Source organism: Aquarana catesbeiana, linkage group LG06 (assembly GCF_042186555.1).
Source record: "Aquarana catesbeiana isolate 2022-GZ linkage group LG06, ASM4218655v1, whole genome shotgun sequence".
NCBI classification, from domain to species: domain Eukaryota; kingdom Metazoa; phylum Chordata; class Amphibia; order Anura; family Ranidae; genus Aquarana; species Aquarana catesbeiana.
The window spans coordinates 187283908-187309469 of record NC_133329.1 but is presented as its reverse complement, the minus strand read 5'-3'; the positions used below and the strand labels follow the sequence as shown (position 1 = coordinate 187309469).

The 25562-nt window shown below is 43.9% G+C and overlaps 1 protein-coding gene across 3 annotated transcripts in view; it reads left to right on the top strand.

The window, feature by feature from the left end:
* Positions 1-25562, top strand: part of SNX29 (sorting nexin 29) — a 2112233-nt gene that overhangs the window by 1296754 nt on the left and 789917 nt on the right. For all 3 annotated transcript variants that reach the window (XM_073591167.1, XM_073591166.1, XM_073591168.1), the window contains one exon: positions 17-96. In XM_073591167.1, coding sequence (XP_073447268.1) covers positions 17-96 — 80 coding nt within the window. The remainder of the gene's footprint in view (positions 1-16; positions 97-25562) is intronic.

The window sequence follows — 25562 nt, the reverse complement described above, 5'->3', positions numbered from 1 at the left end:
GTATTTTGTATTACAGGGAAAATGAAGTGTTGAAAGTTCAGCTTAAGAAATATGTTTGCGCAGTGCAGATGCTAAAAAAGGAGGGACACAATGACAGTAAGTGCTATGTTACTTTAACTGATTTTCTAATATGTTTTAAAATCTGTCAATAAATGTGAACCTTTTAGTGTAAAAAGAAATGTAGTGGTACCCCCGTAAGGGCTGCTATTAGACTCTGTACCCCACTGATTACCTCCACTCTGCAAATCTTCCCTTACCTCTGAAACCCTGGGTTCCGTCATTTCACCAGCTGTGGTAGTAAATAGAGACTCACACGGTATTAAACAGTTCAAACATGTTTACTGTATTGTCAAAACACAAGATACATATATATATCAACTTTGTTCGTAATGGAAACACTCCTGTATACACCGCTCTTTTATCTCAAACTTATCAAACACAATATATTGGTGTAAAGTTCCCCTAATTGAGAATAAACACAAATATTAACTCAATCACAAAAACCTATGTGAACAGGTTAACAGGAGAGTAGACACCTGACACTATATCTTATGTGTCAGATTTCTCCCTTCTGCCTCCTCAACTCACAAGCCAGTAAATCCTGCACAATGTGAAGAAACAGTACGAACATTATTATATTCAGTGGGATGGCTCCCTTTAGAAGTTCAATGTAATTAAGGTAGATGAGTGAAAAAGATGATAAAAAGGTGAGAAAGGGTATATCCTTGAAAGCCAGATATCTTCAGCTAGCCTCTTTACATTGTAGATAAAGTAATCAAAAATGGCAAGGTGTGGCACATTTGGTGAAGCTGTGATTTATCCTGGTAGTATTATAACTTCCTTCTTTTTATGAGCTTAAAGATGTTATCTGATGTGGCTACTGAAATCAGTAATGTGTACTGAGCATAGGCATCTGTTTTCTGTGGTCGTTATAAAATAGGATTTAACTTCTGTGGGACTACAAGTAGTTACATAGTTGCATAGTAGGTGAGGTTGAAAAAAGACACTAGTCCATCAAGTACAACCTATGTGTGTGATTATATGTCAGTATTACATTGTATATCCCTGTATGTTGTGGTCCTTCAGGTGCTTATCTAATAGTTTTTTGAAACTATCGATGTTCCCCGCTGAGACCACCGCCTGTGGCAGGGAATTCCACATCCGTGCCGTTCTTACAGTAAAGAACCCTCTATGTAGTTTAAGGTTAAACCTCTTTTCTTCTAATTTTAATGAGTGGCCACGTGTCTTGTTAAACTCCCTTCTGCAAAAAAGTTTTATCCCTATTGTGGGGTCCCCAGTAGGGATGAGCTTCGAGTTCCAGTCGAACCCATGTTCGACCCGAACATCGCATGTTCGACTGTTCATCGAATTTCGAACGTTATGGGCCATTCGCGCCAAATTCGAGTGGTGCGTCATGGCCCATAATTCATTGCGGCATTGCAGTGCATTGCTGGCTGATGATTGGCCAAGCATGCACTATGACCCACATGCTTGGCCAATCACAGAGCCGTCTGTACAGAGAGCCGTAATTGGCCAAAGCCAGGGTGGCTTTGGCCAATTACGTCTGATTCACATGGTGCAGGATTACCTAGGGGCAAGATCAGACTTGGACATCTTTCCCACCAAAAATCCTTTGGGTTACTGGGTCTTCAGGATGGATCACTGGCCAGAGCTTGCACAGTATGCAATTGAGCTACTTGCCTGTCCTGCATCCAGCGTTCTTTCGGAACGCACATTCAGTGCTGCTGGAGGCTTTGTAACCGATCACAGGGTGCGCCTGTCCACCGAATCGGTCGATCGTCTGACCTTCATAAAAATGAATCAGTCTAGGATCAACAGCTACCAAGCACCTGATGCTGATGTAACTGATTGATTTTTTTTAAATGTGAGATCCCTTCAAGACTGCCTATGCTGATGCTAAGTGACTATCCTGTTATGCGGAGTCACAATCCTCTTCCTCCTCAATTTTCATGCTGATAGCTTGTAAGAACATTTTTGGTTCTGGGCACCGCCACCAGTGGCCAAGGCCCAATTTTTCTGCCCCTGTTTAACAGGGGCATGTAATTTCAGTTTTTGACGCAATACTTTGCAGCAGGGCTCATTCCTACGCTCCAACTATAGTATCTGTGAGGGGTTGCAGTGTTGTGGCACCAGCACCAGTGCCCAAGGCCCAATTTTTCAGCCCCTGTTTAACAGGGGCGTATAATTACAATTTTTGATGCAATACTTTGCAGCAGGGCTCATTCCTGTGCTCCAACTATAGCATCTGTGAGGGGTTGCAGTGTTGCGGCAATTTTTCTGCCCCTGTTTGACAGGGGCATGTAATTACAATTTTTGATGCAATACTTTGCACAGGGCTCATTCCTGCGCTCCAAATATAGTATCTGTGAGGGGTTGCAGTGTTGTGGCACCAGCACCAGTGCCCAAGGCCCAAATTTTCAGCCCCTGTTTAACAGGGGTGTATAATTACAATTTTTGATGCAATACTTTGCAGCAGGGCTCATTCCTGTGCTCGAACTATAGCATCTGTGAGGGGTTGCAGTGTCGTGGCACCAGTGCCTAAGGCCCAATTTTTCTGCCCCTGTTCATCAGGGACATGTAATTAGAATTCTTGATCTAATATTTCACAGCAGGGCCCATTCCTGCGCCCACCAAGAGTAACTGTGAGGGCTTACAGTGTTGTGGCAACACCATCACCAAAGCCCAATTTTTCTGCCCCTGTTCAACAGGTGCATGTAATTACAATTTTTGATATAATATTTCACAGCAGGGCTCATTCCAGCTCCCACCAAGAGTAACTGTGAGGACTTACAGTGTTGTGGCACCAGCACGACCACCAAAAGCCCAATTTTTCTACCACTGTTCAACAATGGCATGTAATTACAATTCTTGATCTAATGTTTTACAGCAGGGCCCCTTCCTCCGCCCACCAAGAGTAACTGTAAGGCCCCAATTTCAGCAGAGTATATAGGGCAGGCCCCTACTTTCAAATATCCAACTATCAAATGACTCATACTTGCAAACGGAGGGAGACAACAGGAAGTGAGATGAAATCTACCCCTAGGAAGGGAAATTCTATCCTGTAAGAGTTAATATGGGAAAAACTTGTCTCCTCTTCACTGGTGCTTTATCACCAATCCTTGTTTCATTAAAAACCCCAAATTTTCAAAAAACATTTGTCATTGGGACAGAAAGTGAGGTGAAATCTTCTGAAGAGGTGCACAGACAGCAAAACAAATGTTACAGGGGTGATAACCCTTCCCTATGTTTTCCAAAAAGCTTAAAAATAGATTTTTTGGCTGGAGCTACACTTTAAAAATGTACCAGTTCAAAATTACAAACAGATTCTACTTAACAACAAACCTACAATCCCTGTCTTATTTGCACCGCCTGTCTACAGGCTTGGAAATATCAGTTTGTAAATGGATAGAAAACTGGCTAAAAGACAGAATTCAGAGAGTAGTGGTTAATAATTCTTACTCTGAATGGTCTAAGGTTATCAGTGGTGTACCCCAAGGTTCAGTGCTGGGACCCTTACTTTTTAATATCTTTATAAATGATATTGGGTCTGGGATCGAAAGTAACATTTCTGTCTTTGCAGATGACACCAAGCTATGCAGTGGAATAACGTCCTTACAGGATTTATCCAATTTACAAGCCGACCTCAATGCACTGTCTAATTGGGCGACTATGTGGCAGATGAGGTTTAATGTTGAGAAATGTTAAGTTATGCACTTGGGGGCTAAGAATATGCATGCATCATACATGCTAGGGGGAGTACAACTGGGGGAATCCGTGGTGGGGAAGGATCTGGGGGTTTTGGTTTGCCAATTCCAGTAATTGCAGGTTATTCCAAATAGGCATAAATGGTGTGTACCCTACATGAGATGTAAGGATTCTAGTGGATTCCCATAGCTTGTGAAACAAGACATGCTGGTAGGTTAATTGGCTTCTGTCCAAAAAATCAGCCCTAGTATTTGAATGTGAGTTGGGGACCTCGGATTGTGGGCTCCTTGAGGGTAGGTATCGATGTGAGCGTGTGATGTATGTGTGGAGCGCTGCCTGAATTGCGCTATATATGGGTACCTTAAATAAATAATAGATGAGCATCTTAATGAGACACAATGAATAGGAATAGGGACAATTGTAGACACACACCCACGCTCAGGTTGAACTGGATGGACTGGTGTCTTTATTCAACCTTACTAACTATGTAACTATAAGCTCAATAATAAAAGCGAGCAAAGTCCTTTCTTGTATTAAGAGGTACGGACTCTAGAGAGAGAGATATAATTTTGCCCCTGTTTAAATCATTAGTAAGACCTCATCTGGAATATGCAGTTCAGTTTTGGGCACCAGTTCTCAAAAAGGATATCGGGGAACTGGAGAAAGTGCAGAGAAGGGCAACCAAACTGATAAGAGGCATGGAGGAGCTCAGCTATGAGGAAAGATTAGAGGAACTGAATTTATTCACTCTTGAGAAGAGGAGAATAAGGAGAGATATGATCAACATGTTCAAATATATAAGGGGTCCATATAGTGAACTTGGTGTTGAGTTATTCTCTTTACGGTCAACCCAGAGGACACGGGGACACTCTTTACGTCTAGAGGAAAAGAGATTTCATCTCCAAATACGCAAAGGTTTCTTCACAGTTATGCCCCGTACACACGGTCCGACATTGATCGGACATTCCGACAACAAAATCCATGGATTTTTTCAGACGGATGTTGGCTCAAACTTGTTTTGCGTACACACGGTCGAACAAAGTTGTCGGAATTTCCGCTCAATAAGAACGCGGTGACATACACCACGTATAACGAAACTAGAAAAGGCCATTTCAGAACCAAGCATGGCACCCTTTGGGCTCCTTTTGCTAATCTCGTGTTTGTAAAAGTTTGGTGAGAGACGATTCACGCTTTTTCAGACTCGTGGTTTTCAGATTGTTTTCTGCTGTTCAGTTTGTGCTTGTGGGTTTGTATCTGCTCTTCAGTGCCTGCAGTCAGTTCATATTGTACTATTCAGTGTGATCTTGTCCGCTCTGTACTGTTTTTCAGGTCGCTCTTCACAGGCCTTGCTGTTCTTCAGTGCGTTCTGTTACTTCGTTCTGAGCAGCCGACCGTTTTCTAGTCATGTTGCGTATATGTACTCCTCGTAGAGTTTGTGCTGTGCGGGGGCTTGGTGTTGGGGTCCTGACCTTGACACAAGCCCAGTCCATGAACAGGGTGGGGAGGAGTTCATGGACCAAGAATTTGTTGCTTCAGCGTGACCAGTTCTCTCATATGCCTTTGCTCCGTGAGATCCGTGAGAATAATCCTGATGATTTCAGGAACTTTCTCCGGATGACGGACCCCGTATTTCACCGTTTGTTGGCTTTGCTGACCCCTTATATTAGCAGGCAGGATACCTGCATGAGGCAAGCCATCACTCCAGAGCAGAGGTTAGTCGCCACCCTGCGGTACTTGGTGACGGGGAGAAGCCTGCAGGACTTGAAATTCTCGACAGGCATCTCCCCCCAGGCTCTGGGGATCATTATCCCAGAGACCTGTTCTGCCATCATCCAGGTCCTGCAGAAGGAGTATATGAAGGTAAGATTTTTATCCTTTAACATCACATTTTATTGTATTTAATGTTTGCTAATATATTGTATTTCTTTCCTCATTCCCTAATTACCATGATTGTAATATGCTGTGAATGTCCCCTTTGTCCTCATGCATTCTGGATTTTTATGTAATTATTTTTTGTCCTTCATACATATTTGCCTTCACTTACCTCCCCAGCATGCTCTCCTGGCCCTATATTCACCTCATGTAGTCACTTAACAATGTATTTTATCAGCTCCATAGTAGTGCTTCACCCCAAACACCCCTAAAATGTTTTGAAATGTGATTGGTGCTTAAAATTCAGGCAGAGTGCCAGAGGCTTTTTTTGGGGGTCCCCAAATCATTTGGAGCCCTCCCTCACCCCAACTGCTAAGTCAGCTGATAACAATTCTCTATCTAGTCTCAATCATCTATCTGCTGTCTTTGCCAAACCCATACACACTATACCCATCTCTTTTGTGCTCAGATTTATGGATGAATTCCCCAAAGCATGTAGTGCAAGGGCCTGCCTGTATACTTTCAAATGGTACTGTTTCAAGTTTTTTATACTATTATTATCTTGATAGGTAATAGCAGAATGTAAAAATGTTCTAAAATGGGTACAATGTGTATTTCTATCTTTGTATTATGACACTTCTTACCTGTCCAGTGGGCTGTCAATAGTGTAACTAAGGAGGGGCTGGCCAAAGTAATACCCATTATTTAGGCATTCATCTCTCAATGAAGTGGAGAGGGTTACCTGTCCAAGAGTCCCCCCCCTATAATGTTACAAATGGCCCATGAGAGCCATACTTTGGTCTTTAAAACTTCCCATAAATAAATGGTATCTTGATGTTGGCCAAGAATGTTTGTGTCTAATCTGCTTTCCATGTTTATCTGCAAAAATACAAATTTTTTAATTTGTTTTACTCCACAGTTTCCTTCCACGCCACAGGAATGGCAGACTGTGGCCTCCCACTTTGCCCAGCGGTGGGACTTTCCTAACTGCGGAGGGGCAATTGATGAGAAATATGTCCACATCATCCCATCACCCAACTCGGGGTCGTACTATTATAATTATAAGGGGTTCAATAGTATTGTGATGTTGGCGGTGGTGTCAGCTACTTATGAATTTCTGTATGTGGACGTGGGGAAGAATGGCTGGATGTCCGATGGTGGAGTCATCGCCCAGACGGAGTTCTACAGGCGTCTCCAGAATGGCAGCTTGGACTTGCCACCTCCAGAAGACAATGTGGAAGGACTCCCATTCGTCTTTGTTGCGGATGAAGCTTTTGCGCTGGGGGACCATCTTATGCGGCCATTCCCGATGAGGACGCTCACCCCGGACCAGAGGGTTTTTAATTACTGGCTGGCCAGAGCCAGAAGAGTGGTGGAGAACACGTTTGGAATCATGGCCAGCCGATTCCACCTATTTCTTACACCCATACATATGGCGGAGTACAAACTGAATCACATTATCCTGGCGTGATGTGTTCTACACAACTTTTTTGGATCTTGGGTGTATTTCCCCTTCTTCCAGAGGTGGGGGGGGGTCTCTGGTCTCCTCGAATGAGGGGTGTCCTCCGAGTCTTTTCTCCCCTATGTAAAAAAAAAAAATGGTATACTTAGCACACAGATATTTGATGGCAGAACTATAAATATGAAACATTGTTTGGAAATGGGGTACAATTTTTTTTGTTGCCAGAGTTCCAAGCTGTAGCATTTTTCTTGTCCTTTGTCAAGCTTGAATACTTTACCATGTCTTGTACAAGCTTCACAGATGGAGACACCCCTATAGTATACACTGGAGCACCTGTGTGGGCCCCCTAATAAAAAGGGTGTTCTTGTGTCCCACACTAGTGCTCCAGTGTCCAGATGTGAAAACTGCTGATGAATGTCCTCTCCTTACACAGAATCTAGTTTGCATTTCATTCTAGTTACAAACCCATCTACCCAACCAAATTAGTTTCAGACAAGTAGGTCCTAAAAAATGTAGCCAAATGCATATGGACAAAACCATGGTGTTTTCTAGGCCGAACGAACAATGTTTGATACGAACGAATAATGTGCCTATGAACATGAAAGTTGCCATTTTAAACAGGACAACAGTTAAGAAAAGCACATGGAGCAGCACGAACGTAATAAACATAAAAAGAATAGGAACACAGCAAAACTACTTACTTTTTTGCAGCACTCTCCGGATCTTTCTGTACTGCTCGTGCTCCTTTAACTTTAGGTCCGACCACCGCTTCCTGAGCTGATCTTTCGATCGTCGTACCCCGAAATTCCAGTGCAGACTTTTGACCACTTTCGCCATGATCTTGGCCTTTCTGACATTGGGGTTGGGGTAAGGTCCATACTTCCCATCATAGTCGGCCCTCTTCATTATGTCGACCATCTCCAACATCTCCCCAAAGGACATATTTGATGCCTTATATCGTCTCCTGGATCTGGACGTTTCAGGCTCCGGGCTTTCCTCCTCCTCCTTATCGTTGGTGTAATTATCAGACACCTGCTCTGACTCTGCCATGTGCTCTTCCCCCACTGCGACAAACGAGAGGGGGCGGGCAATAAACTAAAAAGAACTTCAGGGGCGGGCGGAGTTTTACGCATGCGCAGTGTCTATAAAGCGTAATACGCGTGCGTAGTACGTACGATCTGTGAGCGGAGGAAGGAGTAACGGAGGCGCCGATCGTGATAGCGAAGGTAAGATTTAACATTGGGCCTATACTGCTTCTAGATTGAGGCCTGTATTTGCACAAGTTTAGTAGACTTTAGGCTGACATTAGGGTTTGTCTTGTGTTATGTCTTGCAGTGAAAATGGATATCTTGAAAGATAAGGACTTTATGCCAATCTTCATTGATATGTTCAGGGAGCTGCCCTGTCTGTGGCAGATAAACCACCCTGAATATAAGAACCAAGCAGCGCTGGATAATTTGTTGGAATTTGTGAAGACGGTGATCCCCACGGCAGACATCACCTATTTGAAGGTTCTAATTGGTGGCCTGAGGAGCACTTATCTAAGGGAGCACAAGAAGGTCCAGGATTCCCAGAGATCAGGAGCTGCAGATGACATTTATGTCCCCAGGCTGTGGTACTGTAACAGGCTGCATTTTCTGGCAGGTCAGACTGAACCCAGGCCAGCACTCTCCAGTCTTCCTTCCACGCTTCCTTCCCCCCTTGCTGAGGCTTCTGTCCAACCTGGGCCTTCCAGGCAGCAACATGAGGAGGAGCCCAGCTTGAGCCAGGTATAGCATTCTTCTAAATATTGCTGGTTGTCCAATCAATGATGTTAACTAGATGTTAGTTAGGAGTACTAATTTATGATTGTGATTGATGAAGCAAAAACTAAAACCATGTCCCTTTTTCATACACAGGGAAGTCTCAGCCAGGAGGTGGCCGGGCCAAGCAGGCTGCCTGATATCCAGGTCCCTCCCCTACACCTTCAAAGACAAAGTGCCAGGAAGAGGAGTAACCTGGAGGAGGCTGCCATAGGCCTCTTTTGGAAGGCTACAGAGGCCCTGAGAACCCCCCACACTGTGGAGGAGCACTTTGCTGGCATAACTGCCTGCAAAATGATGCAGATGGAGGAGGGCCAACGACTCCTTTGTGAGTTACTAATTTTGGAAGCTCTCAATAAGGGGTTGAGGGGCCAAATAACATGTGCTACCCACATTTGTGACCTCACACATGGTCCTCCTCCTCCTCCTACTCCTCCTCCAGGTCCTACTCCTGCCACATCTCCAACAACAGAGCCACAGCGTGGAAGGAAGCATCTAAGGAAGACCAGAGAGTGATGGCCCTGGGTTCAGTCTGGTCTGGCCAAATATGCAGCCTCTTGTAGTACCACAGCCTGGGAACATACATGTCACCTGCTGCTTTCATGATCTCTGGGACTTCTGGACCAGACTGCACTCCCTTCGATATGGACTCCCCAGGCCACCAATTTTACTGGAAAAGAATTGATGTGTGCCCTGGGGGCCAAAGGCTTCCCCAATTTCAGCTGTTTCTCCAGCGTTGCCTCCCTCTTTGGTTCTGATCCCTTAATAAAGGAATTTTTGTTTCAATTATACTCGCCTATGTGTGTTTTCCTTCAAAAAGGACAGTTTGTTTGTGAGGAGGCAGGTACATTTCAAAAATACAATGTGAAATTAAGAGACACCAACACCAAACAATCTCCTTGAGATTAAATAATACAAGATATCAGTAGTGTTGTGGTAACTTGACACACAAAACACACACAAAAATATTCTGGAGTAAAAACCAAAAAAAAGAAAAAACAGCCTTGAAAAAAGTACAAACCCAAAAAAAAAAATTAAACAGCCTTGAAAAAAAATTAAAAAAAATGAAAAACAACCAAAAAAAAAATTGTTCAGATATGACAAATCAAAATATATTGAGGGAAACCCGATAGAGAATAAAGAAAGAAGTTTGTGAGAAGTCTGTGTAAATATGAGCAGCAAAACTACTTCATTCTTCTCACATTATAAAGATGAACAGAGTGCGCTGTATTAAACTATTTAAAACATTGCAGCGTGACGAAAGTGCTGTATCCATTCCGAACTCTAATTTTACCAGACCAAGCTGTTCCGTCTCGGAATTTCTTCTAAACATGCGTGACACTTTGTGCGTCGGAACTGGCCACACACGGTCGGAATTGACGCGATCAAATTTTGTTGTCGGAAAATCCGATGGAAAATGTCCGATGGAGCCCACACACAGTCGTAATGTCCGACAACACGCTCCGATCGCACATTTTCCGTCGGAAAATCCGACCGGCATAAGAGCTGTGAAAATGTGGAATAGACTCCTGCCAGAGGTGGTTCTGGCCAGCTCAGTAGATTGCTTTAAGAAAGGCCTGGATACTTTCCTAAATGTACATAATATAACTGGGTACTAACATTTATAGATAAAGTTGATCCAGGGAAAATCCGATTGCCTCTTGGGGGATCAGGAAGGAATTTTTTCCCCTGCTGTAGCAAATTGGAGCATGCTCTGCTGGGTTTTTTTGCCTTCCTCTGAATCAACTGAGGGTATAAAATTGGGTATATTGGATTGTACAATATTTTTTATTTTATTTATTTATTGTTTTTAAGGTTGAACTGGATGGACTTTTGTCTTTTTTCAACCTGACTAACTATGTAACTATACTGCTGTTCAGAGTATATAGGGTCTGGGGGCCCCACGCCTTTCCTTTTTTTAATTTGAGTGTGGGGTTCCCCTTAATATCCATACAAGACCCAAAGGGCCTGATAATCGACTGGGGGGGGTGGGGGGTACCCATGCCGCTTGTCTCACTGATTTTCATCCATATTGCCGGGACCTGACATTACATTAAAGCCGCAAGCAGTTTTAAATGACTTTTATTCCTTTAAAAATGTCATTTTGTGCAGGGACTGTTCTAAGCACGGGAAACACGTGCCACTTTACAGGCATACTATAGACACCCCCCAGGTACGATATTTAAAGGAATATTTCATTTTTTTTAACTTTAAGCATCATTAAAATTACTGTTCCCAAAAAAAGTCTGTTTTTAAAACTTTTTTTTGCATTGATACATGTTTCCTGGGGCAGTACCCGGGTCCCCAAACCCTTTTTAGAACAATAACTTGCATATTAGCCTTTAAAATGAGCACTTTTGATTTTGTATGTTCGAGTCCCATAGATTTAATGGGGTTCTAAAGTTTGCGTGAACTTTCGGTCCGTCCACTTTGTTGCCCTTCTTTGTACTCGCTCCATTTCAAGTACATCCTTCCTGAGGACTGGTGCCCAGAACTGGACAGCATACTCTAGGTGCAGCCGGACCAGAGTCTTGTAGAGTGGGAGAATTATCGTTTTATCTCTGGAGTTGATCCCCCTTTTAATGCATGCCAATATTCTGTTTGCTTTGTTAGCAGCAGATTGGCATTGCATGCCATTGCTGAGCCTATAATCTACTAGGAACCCCAGGTCCTTTTCCATCCTAGACTCCCCCAGAGGTTCTCCCCCCCAGTGTATAGATTGCATTCATATTTTTGCCACCCAAATTATACATTTTTCTACATTAAACGTCATTTGCCCACCCCATTAATCTGTTGAGATCTTTTTGCAAGGTTTCCACATCCTGTGGAGAAGGTATTGCCCTGCTTAGCTTAGTACCATCCACAAATACAGAGATTGAACTTTTTACCCCATCCCAGGTCGTTTATGAACAAAATAAACAGGATAGGACAGCACAGAACCCTGGGGGACCCCACTACCCACCCCTGACCATTCTGAGTACTCCCCATTTATCCCCACCCTCTGAACTCGCCCTTGTAGCCAGTTTTCAATCCATGTACTCACCCTATGGCCCATGCCAATGGACCTTATTTTGTACAGTAAACATTTATGGGGAACTGTGTCAAATGCTTTTGCAAAATCCAGATAAACCACATCTACGGGCCTTCCTTTATCTAGATAGCAACTCACTCATAGAAGGTTAATAGATTGGTTTGACAAGAACGATTCTTAATGAATCCATGCTGATTACTGCTAATGACACCGTTCTCATTATTAAAATATTGTATATAGTTCCTTATCATCCCCTCCAAGAGCTTGCATACTATCGATGTTAGGCTAACTTGTCTGTAATTCCCAGGGATGTATTTTGGGCCCTTTTTAAATATTGGTGCTACATTGGCTTTTCTCCAATCAGCTGGTACCATTCCAGTCAGTAGACTGTCAGTAAAAATTAGGAACAATGCTCTGGCAATTACTTGACTAAGTTCCCTAAGTCTCCACGGATGCAAACCCTCTGGTCCCAGTGATATATTAATGTTAAGTTTCCCAAGTCTAATTTTAATTCTGTCCTCCGTTAACCATGGAGGTGCTTCCTGTGATGTGTCATGAGGATAAACACTGCAGTTTTGATTACTGAAGCCCCCCCGAATCCCATGTGAAGACTGAGGAAAAGAATACATTCAATACCTTCACTAGGGATAAGCTTTGAGTTCGAGTCGAACCCATGTTCGACTGTTCGTGGAATTGCGAACATTATGGGCCGTTCTCGGCAAATTTGAGTGGCGCATCACAACCCATGATTTACTGCGACATCGCAGTGCATTGCTGGCTGGCTGTACAGAGAGCCGTAATTGGCCAAAGCCAGGGTGGCTTTGGCCAATTATGGCTCAGGGGTTTAGTACACGCTCCACAATATATAAGGCCTTGTGTATTGTGTTGCGGCAACGGAGAGAAAGACAGAGAGAGAGTGTCATTTGATTAAAGTAAGAGTAGGCAGGCGAGTCAGTTAGCTGCACTTACAGTGTATTGTGTATATATATGCATCCTGTTGTATGTATGTGTGTGTGTGTATATATATATATATATATATATATATATATATATTGTATTTAGTTTACCTAGATCCGTTCCTGTTATTCTCTTCCTACTGACAGGCAGGCAGGTGTTTTTACAGTATTTACAGCTACCTGAAGAAAATTGGTGGTGTTCTTCTGATCCTATTAATACCACAGGCAGGTAGCTGCAGTATTTACAGTTAGTGTAGTGCGTCCTCTGCACAGCGTGCACCCAAAGCTACCTGAAGAAAATTGGTGGTGTTCTTCTGATCCTATTAGTACCACAGGCAGGCAGCTGCAGTATTTATAGTTTGTGTAGTGCGTCCTCTGCACAGTGTTCACCTAAAGCTACCTGAAGACAATTGCTGTTGTTCTGATCCTATTAATACCACAGGCAGGCAGCTGCAGTATTTACAGTTAGTGTACTCTGTCCTCTGCACAATGTACACCTAAAGCTACCTGAAGACAATTGCTGTTGTTCTGATCCTATTAATACCACAGGCAGGCAGCTGCAGTATTTACAGTTAGTGTACTGTGTCCTCTGCACAGTGTGCACCTAAAGCTACCTGAAGAAAATTGGTGGTATTTGTCTGATCCTATTAGTACCACTGGCAAACAGCTGCAGTATTTACAGTTAGTGTACCGTGTCCTCTGCACAGTGTGCACCTAAAGCTACCTGAAGACAATTGCTGTTGTTCTGATCCTATTAATACCACAGGTAGGTAGCTGCATTATTTACAGTTAGTGTAGTGCGTCCTCTGCACAGTGTGCACCTAAAGCTACCTGAAGACAATTGCTGTTGTTCTGATCCTATTAGTACCACAGGCAGGCAGCTGCACTATTTATAGTTTGTGTAGTGCGTCCTCTGCACAGTGTGCACCTAAAGCTACCTGAAGAAAATTGGTGATGTTCTTCTGATCCTATTAGTACCACAGGCAGGCAACTGCATCATTTACAGTTAGTGTAGTGCGTCCTCTGCACAGTGTTCACCTAAAGCTACCTGAAGACAATTGCTGTTGTTCTGATCCTATTAATACCACAGGCAAGCAACTGCAGTATTTACAGTTAGTGTACTGTGTCCTCTGCACAGTGTGCACCTAAAGCTACCTGAAGAAAATTGGTAGTGTTCTTCTGATCCTATTATTACCACAGGCAGGCAGCTGCAGTATTTACAGCTAATGTACTGTGTCTTCTGCACAGTATGCACCTAAACCTACCTGAAGACAATTGCTGTTGTTCTGATCCTATTAATACCACAGGCAGACAGCTGCAGTATTAACAGTTAGTGTACTGTGTCCTCAGCACAGTGTGCACCTAAAGCTACCTGAAGAAAATTGGTGTTGTTCTTCTGATCCTATTAGTACCACAGGCAGGCAGCTGCAGTATTTACAGTTAGCGTACTGTGTCCTCTGCACAGTGTGCACCTAAAGTTACCTGAAGACAATTGCTGTTGTTCTGATCCTATTAATACCACAGGCAGACAGCTGCAGTATTTACAGTTAGTGTACTGTGTCCTCTGCACAGTGTGCACCTAAAGCTACCTGAAGAAAATTGGTGGTGTTCTTCTGATCCTATTAGTACCACAGGCAGGCAGCTGCAGTATTTACAGTTAATGTACTGTGTCCTCTGCACAGTGTGCACCTAAAGCTACCTGAAGAAAACTGGAGATGTTCTTCTGATCCTATTAGTACCACAGACAGGCAGCTGCAGTATTTACAGTTAGTGTACTGTGTCCTCTGCACAATGTGCACCTAAAGCTACCTGAAGACAATTGCTGTTTTTCTGATCCTATTAATACCACAGGCAGGCAGCTGCAGTATTTACAGTTAGTGTACTGTGTCCTCTGCACAATGTGCACCTAAAGCTACCTGAAGACAATTGCTGTTGTTCTGATCCTATTAATACCACAGGTAGGCAGCTGCAGTATTTACAGTTGGTGTACTGTGTCCTCTGCACAGTGTGCATCTAAAGCAACCTGAAGAAAATTGGTGGTACTTGTCTGATCCTATTAGTACCACCGACAAACAGCTGCAATATTTACAGTTAGTTTACTGTATCCTCTGCACAGTGTGCACCTAAAGCTACCTGAAGAAAATTGGTAGTGTTCTTCTGATCCTATTAGTACCACAGGCAAGCAACTGCAGTATTTACAGTTAGTGTACTGTGTCCTCTGCACAGTGTGCACCTAAAGCTACCTGAAGAAAATTGGTAGTGTTCTTTTGATCCTATTAGTACCACAGGCAGGCAGCTGCAGTATTTACAGTTAATGTACTGTGTCTTCTGCACAGTGTGCACCTAAACCTACCTGAAGACAATTGCTGTTGTTCTGATCCTATTAATACCACAGGCAGACAGCTGCAGTATTTACAGTTAGTGTACTGTGTCCTCTGCACAGTGTGCACCTAAAGCTACCTGAAGAAAATTGGTGTTGTTCTTCTGATCCTGTTAGTACCACAGGTAGGCAGCTGCAGTATTTACAGTTAGTGTACCGTGTCCTCTGCACAGTGTGCACCTAAAGCTACCTGAAGAAAATTGATGTTCTTCTGATCCTATTAGTACCACAGGCAGGCAGCTGCAGTATTTACAGTTAGTGTACTGTGTCTTCTGCACAGTGTGCACCTAAACCTACCTAAAGACAATTGCTGTTGTTCTGATCCTATTAATACCACAGGCAGACAGCTGCAGTATTTACAGTTAGTGTACTGTGTCCTCTGCACAGTGTGCACCTAAAGCAACCTGAAGAAAATTGGTGGTATTTGTCTGATCCTATTAGTACCACAGGCAAGCAACTGCAGTATTTACAGTTAGTGTACTGTGTCCTCTGCACAGTGTGCACCTAAAGCTACCTGAAGACAATTGCTGTTGTTCTGATCCTATTAGTACCACAGGCAAGCAACTGCATTATTTACAGTTAGTGTACTGTGTCCTCTGCACAGTGTGCATCTAAAGCTACCTGAAGAAAACTGGTGGTGTTCTTCTGATCCTATTAGTGCCACAGGCAGGCAGCTGCAGTATTTACAGTTAGTGTACTGTGTCCTCTGCACAGTGTGCACCTAAAGCAACCTGAAGAAAATTGGTGGTATTTGTCTGATCCTATTAGTACCACAGGCAAGCAATTGCAGTATTTACAGTTAGTGTACTGTGTCCTCTGCACAGTGTGCACCTAAAGCTACCTGAAGAAAATTGATGTTCTTCTGATCCTATTAGTACCATAGGCAGGCAGCTGCAGTATTTACAGTTAGTGTACTGTGTCCTCTGCACAGTGTGCACCTAAAGCTACCTGATGACAATTGCTGTTGTTCTGATCCTATTAATACCACAGGTAGGCAGCTGCATTATTTACAGTTAGTGTAGTGCGTCCTCTGCACAGTGTTCACCTAAAGCTACCTGAAGACAATTGCTGTTGTTCTGATCCTATTAGTACCACAGGCAAGCAACTGCAGTATTTACAGTTAGTGTACTGTGTCCTCTGCACAGTGTGCACCTAAAGCTACCAAGAAGAAAATTGGTAGTGTTCTTCTGATCCTATTAGTACCACAGGCAGGCAGCTGCAGTATTTACAGTTAGTGTATTGTGTCTTCTGCACAGTGTGCACCTAAAGCTACCTGAAGACAATTGCTGTTGTTCTGATCCTATTAATGCCACAGGCAGGCAATTACATTATTTACAGTTAGGGTACTGTGTCCTCAGCACAGTTTGCACCTAAAGCTACCTGAAGAATATTGGTGGTGTTCTTCTGATCCTATTAGTACCACAGGTAGGCAGCTGCAGTTTTTACAGTTCGTGTACTGTGTCCTCTGCACAGTGTGCACCTAAAGCTACACGAGGACAATTGCTGTTGTTCTGATCCTATTAATACCATAGGCAGAAACCTGCAGTATTTACAGTTAGTGTACTGTGTTCTCTGCACAGTGTGCACCTAAAGCTACCTGAAGACAATTGCTGTTGTTCGGATCCTATTAATACCACAGGCAGGCAGCTGCAGTATTAACAGTTAAGTTTACTGTGTCCTCTGCACAGTGTGCACCTAAAGCTACCTGAAGAAAATTGGTGGTGTTCTTCTGATCCTATTAATACCACAGGTAGGCAGCTGCATTATTTACAGTTAGTGTAGTGCGTCCTCTGTAGTGTTCACCTAAAGCTACCTGAAGACAATTGCTGTTGTTCTGATCCTATTAGTACCACAGGCAAGCAGCTGCAGTATTTACAGTTAGTGTACTGTGTCTTCTGCATAGTGTGCACCTAAAGCTACCTGAAGAAAATTGGTAGTGTTCTTCTGATCCTATTAATACCACAGGCAGACAGCTGCAGTATTTACAGTTAGTGTACTGTGTCCTCTGCACAGTGTGCACCTAAAGCTACCTGAAGACAATTGCTGTTGTTCTGATCCTATTAATACCACAGGCAGGCAGCTGCAGTATTTACAGTTAGTGTACTGTGTCCTCTGCACAATGTACACCTAAAGCTACCTGAAGACAATTGCTGTTGTTCTGATCCTATTAATACCACAGGCAGACAGCTGCAGTATTAACAGTTAGTGTACTGTGTCCTCAGCACAGTGTGCACCTAAAGCTACCTGAAGACAATTGCTGTTGTTCGGATCCTATTAATACCACAGGCAGGCAGCTGCAGTATTAACAGTTAAGTTTACTGTGTCCTCTGCACAGTGTGCACCTAAAGCTACCTGAAGAAAATTGGTGGTGTTCTTCTGATCCTATTAGTACCACAGGCAGGCAGATGCAGTATTTACAGTTAGTGTACTGTGTCCTCTGCACAGTGTGCACCTAAAGCTACCTGAAGACAATTGCTGTTGTTCTGATCCTATTAATACCACAGGTAGGCAGCTGCATTATTTACAGTTAGTGTAGTGCGTCCTCTGTAGTGTTCACCTAAAGCTACCTGAAGACAATTGCTGTTGTTCTGATCCTATTAGTACCACAGGCAAGCAGCTGCAGTATTTACAGTTAGTGTACTGTGTCCTCTGCATAGTGTGCACCTAAAGCTACCTGAAGAAAATTGGTAGTGTTCTTCTGATCCTATTAATACCACAGGCAGACAGCTGCAGTATTTACAGTTAGTGTACTGTGTCCTCTGCACAGTGTGCACCTAAAGCTACCTGAAGACAATTGCTGTTGTTCTGATCCTATTAATACCACAGGCAGGCAGCTGCAGTATTTACAGTTAGTGTACTGTGTCCTCTGCACAATGTACACCTAAAGCTACCTGAAGACAATTGCTGTTGTTCTGATCCTATTAATACCACAGGCAGACAGCTGCAGTATTAACAGTTAGTGTACTGTGTCCTCAGCACAGTGTGCACCTAAAGCTACCTGAAGAAAATTGGTGTTGTTCTTCTGATCCTATTAGTACCACAGGCAGGCAGCTGCAGTATTTACAGTTAGCGTACTGTGTCCTCTGCACAGTGTGCACCTAAAGTTACCTGAAGACAATTGCTGTTGTTCTGATCCTATTAATACCACAGGCAGACAGCTGCAGTATTTACAGTTAGTGTACTGTGTCCTCTGCACAGTGTGCACCTAAAGCTACCTGAAGAAAATTGGTGGTGTTCTTCTGATCCTATTAGTACCATAGGCAGGCAGCTGCAGTATTTACAGTTAATGTACTGTGTCCTCTGCACAGTGTGCACCTAAAGCTACCTGAAGAAAACTGGAGATGTTCTTCTGATCCTATTAGTACCACAGGCAGGCAGCTGCAGTATTTACAGTTAGTGTACTGTGTCCTCTGCACAGTGTGCACCTAAAGCTACCTGAAGACAATTGCTGTTTTTCTGATCCTATTAATACCACAGGCAGGCAGCTGCAGTATTTACAGTTAGTGTACTGTGTCCTCTGCACAATGTGCACCTAAAGCTACCTGAAGACAATTGCTGTTGTTCTGATCCTATTAATACCACAGGTAGGCAGCTGCAGTATTTACAGTTGGTGTACTGTGTCCTCTGCACAGTGTGCATCTAAAGCAACCTGAAGAAAATTGGTGGTATTTGTCTGATCCTATTAGTACCACCGACAAACAGCTGCAATATTTACAGTTAGTTTACTGTATCCTCTGCACAGTGTGCACCTAAAGCTACCTGAAGAAAATTGGTAGTGTTCTTCTGATCCTATTAGTACCACAGGCAAGCAACTGCAGTATTTTCAGTTAGTGTACTGTGTCCTCTGCACAGTGTGCACCTAAAGCTACCTGAAGAAAATTGGTAGTGTTCTTTTGATCCTATTAGTACCACAGGCAGGCAGCTGCAGTATTTACAGTTAATGTACTGTGTCTTCTGCACAGTGTGCACCTAAACCTACCTGAAGACAATTGCTGTTGTTCTGATCCTATTAATACCACAGGCAGACAGCTGCAGTATTTACAGTTAGTGTACTGTGTCCTCTGCACAGTGTGCACCTAAAGCTACCTGAAGAAAATTGGTGTTGTTCTTCTGATCCTGTTAGTACCACAGGTAGGCAGCTGCAGTATTTACAGTTAGTGTACCGTGTCCTCTGCACAGTGTGCACCTAAAGCTACCTGAAGAAAATTGATGTTCTTCTGATCCTATTAGTACCACAGGCAGGCAGCTGCAGTATTTACAGTTAGTGTACTGTGTCTTCTGCACAGTGTGCACCTAAACCTACCTAAAGACAATTGCTGTTGTTCTGATCCTATTAATACCACAGGCAGACAGCTGCAGTATTTACAGTTAGTGTACTGTGTCCTCTGCACAGTGTGCACCTAAAGCAACCTGAAGAAAATTGGTGGTATTTGTCTGATCCTATTAGTACCACAGGCAAGCAACTGCAGTATTTACAGTTAGTGTACTGTGTCCTCTGCACAGTGTGCACCTAAAGCTACCTGAAGACAATTGCTGTTGTTCTGATCCTATTAGTACCACAGGCAAGCAACTGCATTATTTACAGTTAGTGTACTGTGTCCTCTGCACAGTGTGCACCTAAAGCTACCTGAAGAAAACTGGTGGTGTTCTTCTGATCCTATTAGTGCCACAGGCAGGCAGCTGCAGTATTTACAGTTAGTGTACTGTGTCCTCTGCACAGTGTGCACCTAAAGCAACCTGAAGAAAATTGGTGGTATTTGTCTGATCCTATTAGTACCACAGGCAAGCAACTGCAGTATTTACAGTTAGTGTACTGTGTCCTCTGCACAGTGTGCACCTAAAGCTACCTGAAGAAAATTGATGTTCTTCTGATCCTATTAGTACCATAGGCAGGCAGCTGCAGTATTTACAGTTAGTGTACTGTGTCCTCTGCACAGTGTGCACCTAAAGCTACCTGATGACAATTGCTGTTGTTCTGATCCTATTAATACCACAGGTAGGCAGCTGCATTATTTACAGTTAGTGTAGTGCGTCCTCTGCACAGTGTTCACCTAAAGCTACCTGAAGACAATTGCTGTTGTTCTGATCCTATTAGTACCACAGGCAAGCAACTGCAGTATTTACAGTTAGTGTACTGTGTCCTCTGCACAGTGTGCACCTAAAGCTACCAAGAAGAAAATTGGTAGTGTTCTTCTGATCCTATTAGTACCACAGGCAGGCAGCTGCAGTATTTACAGTTAGTGTATTGTGTCTTCTGCACAGTGTGCACCTAAAGCTACCTGAAGACAATTGCTCTTGTTCTGATCCTATTAATGCCACAGGCAGGCAATTACATTATTTACAGTTAGGGTACTGTGTCCTCAGCACAGTTTGCACCTAAAGCTACCTGAAGAATATTGGTGGTGTTCTTCTGATCCTATTAGTACCACAGGTAGGCAGCTGCAGTTTTTACAGTTAGTGTACTGTGTCCTCTGCACAGTGTGCACCTAAAGCTACACGAGGACAATTGCTGTTGTTCTGATCCTATTAATACCATAGGCAGAAACCTGCAGTATTTACAGTTAGTGTACTGTGTTCTCTGCACAGTGTGCACCTAAAGCTACCTGAAGACAATTGCTGTTGTTCTGATCCTATTAATACCACAGGCAGGCAGCTGCAGTATTAACAGTTAAGTTTACTGTGTCCTCTGCACAGTGTGCACCTAAAGCTACCTGAAGAAAATTGGTGGTGTTCTTCTGATCCTATTAGTACCACAGGCAGGCAGATGCAGTATTTACAGTTAGTGTACTGTGTCCTCTGCACAGTGTGCACCTAAAGCTACCTGAAGACAATTGCTGTTGTTCTGATCCTATTAATACCACAGGTAGGCAGCTGCATTATTTACAGTTAGTGTAGTGCGTCCTCTGTAGTGTTCACCTAAAGCTACCTGAAGACAATTGCTGTTGTTCTGATCCTATTAGTACCACAGGCAAGCATCTGCAGTATTTTTAGTTAGTGTACTGTGTCCTCTGCATAGTGTGCACCTAAAGCTACCTGAAGAAAATTGGTAGTGTTCTTCTGATCCTATTAATACCACAGGCAGACAGCTGCAGTATTTACAGTTAGTGTACTGTGTCCTCTGCACAGTGTGCACCTAAAGCTACCTGAAGACAATTGCTGTTGTTCTGATCCTATTAATGCCACAGGCAGGCAATTACATTATTTACAGTTAGGGTACTGTGTCCTCAGCACAGTTTGCACCTAAACCTACCTGAAGAAAATTGATGGTGTTTGTCTCATCCTATTAGTACCACAGGCAGGCAGCTGCAGTATTTACAGTTAGTGTACCGTGTCCTCTGCACAGTGTGCACCTAAAGCTACCTGGCGACAATTGCTGTTGTTCTGATCCTATTAGTACCACAGGCAGGCAGCTGCAGTATTTACAGTTAGTGTACTGTGTCCTCTGCACAGTGTGCACCTAAAGCTACCTGAAGACAATTGCTGTTGTTCTGATCCTATTAATGCCACAGGAAGGCAGCTGCAGTATTTACAGTTAGTGTAATGTGTTCTCTGCACAGTGTGCACCTAAAGAAACCTGAAGAAAATTGGTTGTATTTTTCTGATCCTATTAGTACCACAGGCAGGCAGCTGCAGTATTTACAGTTCGTGTACTGTGTCCTCAGCACAGTGTGCACCTAAAGCTACCTGAAGACAATTGCTGTTGTTCTGATCCTATTAATACCACATGCAGACAGCTGCAGTATTTACAGTTGGTGTACTGTGTCCTCTGCACAGTGTGCACCTAAAGCTACCTGAAGAAAATTGATGGTGTTTGTCTCATTATATTAGTACCACAGGCAGGCAGCTGCAGTATTTACAGTTAGTGTACCGTGTCCTCTGCACAGTGTGCACCTAAAGCTACCTGAGGACAATTGCTGTTGTTCTGATCCTATTAATACCACAGGCAGGCAGCTGCAGTATTTACAGTTAGTGTACTGTGTCCTCTGCACAGTGTGCACCTAAAGCAACCTAAAGAAAATTGGTGGTGTTCTTCTGATCCTATTAGTACCACAGGCAGGCAGCTGCAAAATTTACAGTTAGTGTCCTGTGTCCTCTGCACAGTGTGCACCTAAAGCTACCTAAAGAAAATTGGTGGTGTTCTTATCCTATTAGTACCACAGGAAGGCAGCTGCAGTATTTACAGTTAGTGTACTGTGTCCTCTGCACAGTGTGTGCCTAAAGCTACCTGAAGAAAATTTGTGGTGTTCTGATCCTATTAATACCACAGGCAGGCAGCTGCAGTATTTATAGTTAGTGTACTTTGTCCTCTGCACAGTGTGCACCTAAAGCTACCTGAAGAAAATTGGTGGTGTTCTGATCCTATTAGTACTACAGGCAAGCAGCTGCAGTATTTACAGTTAGTGTAGTGCCTCTGTTAGGTACCTGGTAGTAGAGCCTGACTTGTAGGAGAAGACCTCTCATACAACGCTGGTTCAGGAGCCACTGGAGTGGGGACAATGGTCTTGTGAGCACAGTGATGTAGGAGTGCCTGGTGAGGTAGAAGTCTCTGGTGCTGGAGCAGGGTAGAGATCCTTCCAGGGATGGCTGGACTGCAGGTGAAGGTGGTCAGCGGAGAACAGCAGGCTGAAGCACTGGAAGATGCAGGTGTAGAGATCACTGGAGCTGGAGCTGAAGGTGCAGCAGCACATGGAGCTAACGGCAGGCACATGCACGGTCAGACAGTACGGGTCGGCAGGCAATCAAGGCACATGATAACGTCAGGCAAAAGGCAGAGTCAGTAAGCAGGCAGAGGTCAGCAACGGGTACAGGCAGAGACAGCAACATTGTCAGGCAAGCCTGGTCGGATTGGAGAGAGAGGGATGGTCAGACAAGCCAGGTCAGTATCGTAGACAGATCAATCAGGTGCAGGTAAGATGTTCACAGAAGCTGAAGGCAAAACAGCAGCGTGCCAGTGCAGCAGGAAGACCTTTTTGCGCTCATTGGCACCAAACAACGTTAACGCGCACGTACACACCCATTGCGGACGTGCTGACGCACAGCAATAGCTGGGGATTGCTGCATAGTCTGAACAGGGGTGCGCCGGCACATGCGCGCATGCATATGTCCCGGTCTGGTGCTGACAGATCCCTGACATTGCTCCCCCCCCCAAAGGGCAGCCTCCGGATGCCCATACACCTTCTTTTCTCAGGATGGGCAGAGAAATAAGCGCAGACTAATCGCCTGGCGTGAACGTTGCGATCTGGTTCCCATGAATTACTCTCTGGACCGTAACCCTTCCACTTAATCAGAAACTGATTTTGTCCTTGTCTTCTTCTGCGTTAAGAATAGCCTCAACCGCAAACTCCTCACTTCCATCGACTAAGATAGGTTCAGGAGGTCTGGTTCCTCTATCAGGGAAAGGGTCAGGTATGGCAGGTTTTAGCAGTGACACATGGAATACCGGGTGAATCCTGAGAGAATCAGGCAAAGTTAGTTCATATGATACTTCATTAATTTTTCTCTTTACTGGAAAGGGTCCCATATAAACCTAGGTGCCAGCTTCTTAGAAGGACATGCTAATTTGATATTACTGGTGGAAAGCCATACCTGATCACCAAGCTGCAAAATCAGTTCACCTCTTCTTCTTCGATCGAAGGCTCTCTTGCTGTCTGCCTGGGCCTTGGACACCGCCTCCTGCAACATCCGATTGTTGTGGCTGAGGAAGTCCACTGTATTCTGCACTGCCGGAACTGAAGATTCTGGAAGAAAGTCAGGTAGAAAGGTTAAATGAAAGCCGTAATTGGCGAAAAAGTCCAGTGGCTGAATGGTTAGCATTGTTGTATGCGAATTCTGCTAAGGGCAGCAGGGACCCCCAATCATCCTGTGTGAAAGATGTAAAACACCTGATGTATTGTTCAAGGGTCTGATTGGTCCTTTCTGTCTGTCCATTAGTTTGGGGGTGATAGGCCGAGGACAAGGCCAACTCAATCTCTAGGATTTCACATAGGGCTCTCCAAAAATGTGAGGTGAACTGTACCCCTCTATCAGATACTATATTTTCAGGGACTCCATGTAATCTGATTATTTCCTTGATGAATATGCGGGCTGTTTCAATGGCAGATGGAGTTCCCCTTAAGGGTAGGAAATGGGCCATTTTAGATAGGCGGTCTACAACCACGAAAATGGCTGAACACCCCTCAGAACATGGAAGCTCTACTATAAAATCCATGGAAATCATTTTCCAGGGTCTGTCAGGTACAGGCAGAGGTTTTAACAGTCCCCAAGCTCAATTTCTTGACTTCTTGTTCTGGATACAAACAGGGCAGGAACTTACGTATTTTTCACAAAAGTCTTTCAGGTTGGGCCACCAGAATGTGCGTTGCACAAGTTCCAGGGTCTTGCGGACCCCAAAGTGACCTGCCAGTGGATGATCATGAAGTAATGTCAAAACTTTAACTCGAACATCCTCAGGAACGAAAATTTGGCTCCCCTTCCAAAACAAGCCATCCCTGATCGTCAGAGTGATCCCTGGAGGTTTTGATGAATCTGAGTATGCTTCCTTGATCTGAGAGAGAAGATCTGTCTGCAGGAGTAGGAAGTTGTTTGCAGGCAAGATGGTATCAGGAATGGATAAGTCCTTCGGGCTGTCATGCATACGTGACAATGCATCCGGTTTAATATTCTTTGACCCTGGCCGGTAAGTTATATGAAAGCAAAAATGTGAAAAGAACAGGGCCCAACGGGCTTGCAGAGGCTTCAGCCGTTTAGCAGATCTTAAATACTCCAGGTTCTTGTGGTCAGTGTATATTAATACTGGATGAACAGCGCCCTCTAACAGATACCTCCATTCCTCATCTTTGATAGTGAGTAGATCCCGGTCGCCAAGATCATAGTTCTTTTCTGCGGGAGAAAGTTTGCGTGAGAAGAACCCCACAGGATGCATTAGATCTTTACTGCCTTGACGTTGTGAGAGGATTGCTCCCACAGCTATCTCAGAAGCGTCAACTTCCAAAATGAACGGTAACGATGGTTCAGGATGGCTGAGGATCAGAGCAGAAGTAAACAGTCTCTTGAGATTCTCGAAAGCATCTTGGGCTGACTGACTCCAGGAGAAACGGGCATTCTGCTTAGTCATTTGTGTGATGGGTGCAATTATGGCCGAGAATCCCTTGATGAACTTCCTATAAAAGTTTGCAAGGCCGATAAAACGCTGAATACCCTTCTTGTGTAGGGGTACTGGCCAGTCCAGAACAGCAGACACTTTTTGGGGATCCTTTTTGATGCCAGTTGGAGAGATTATCAACCCTAGGAATTGGATGCTTTGTTGCTCGAACTCGCCTTTCTCTGCCTTTGC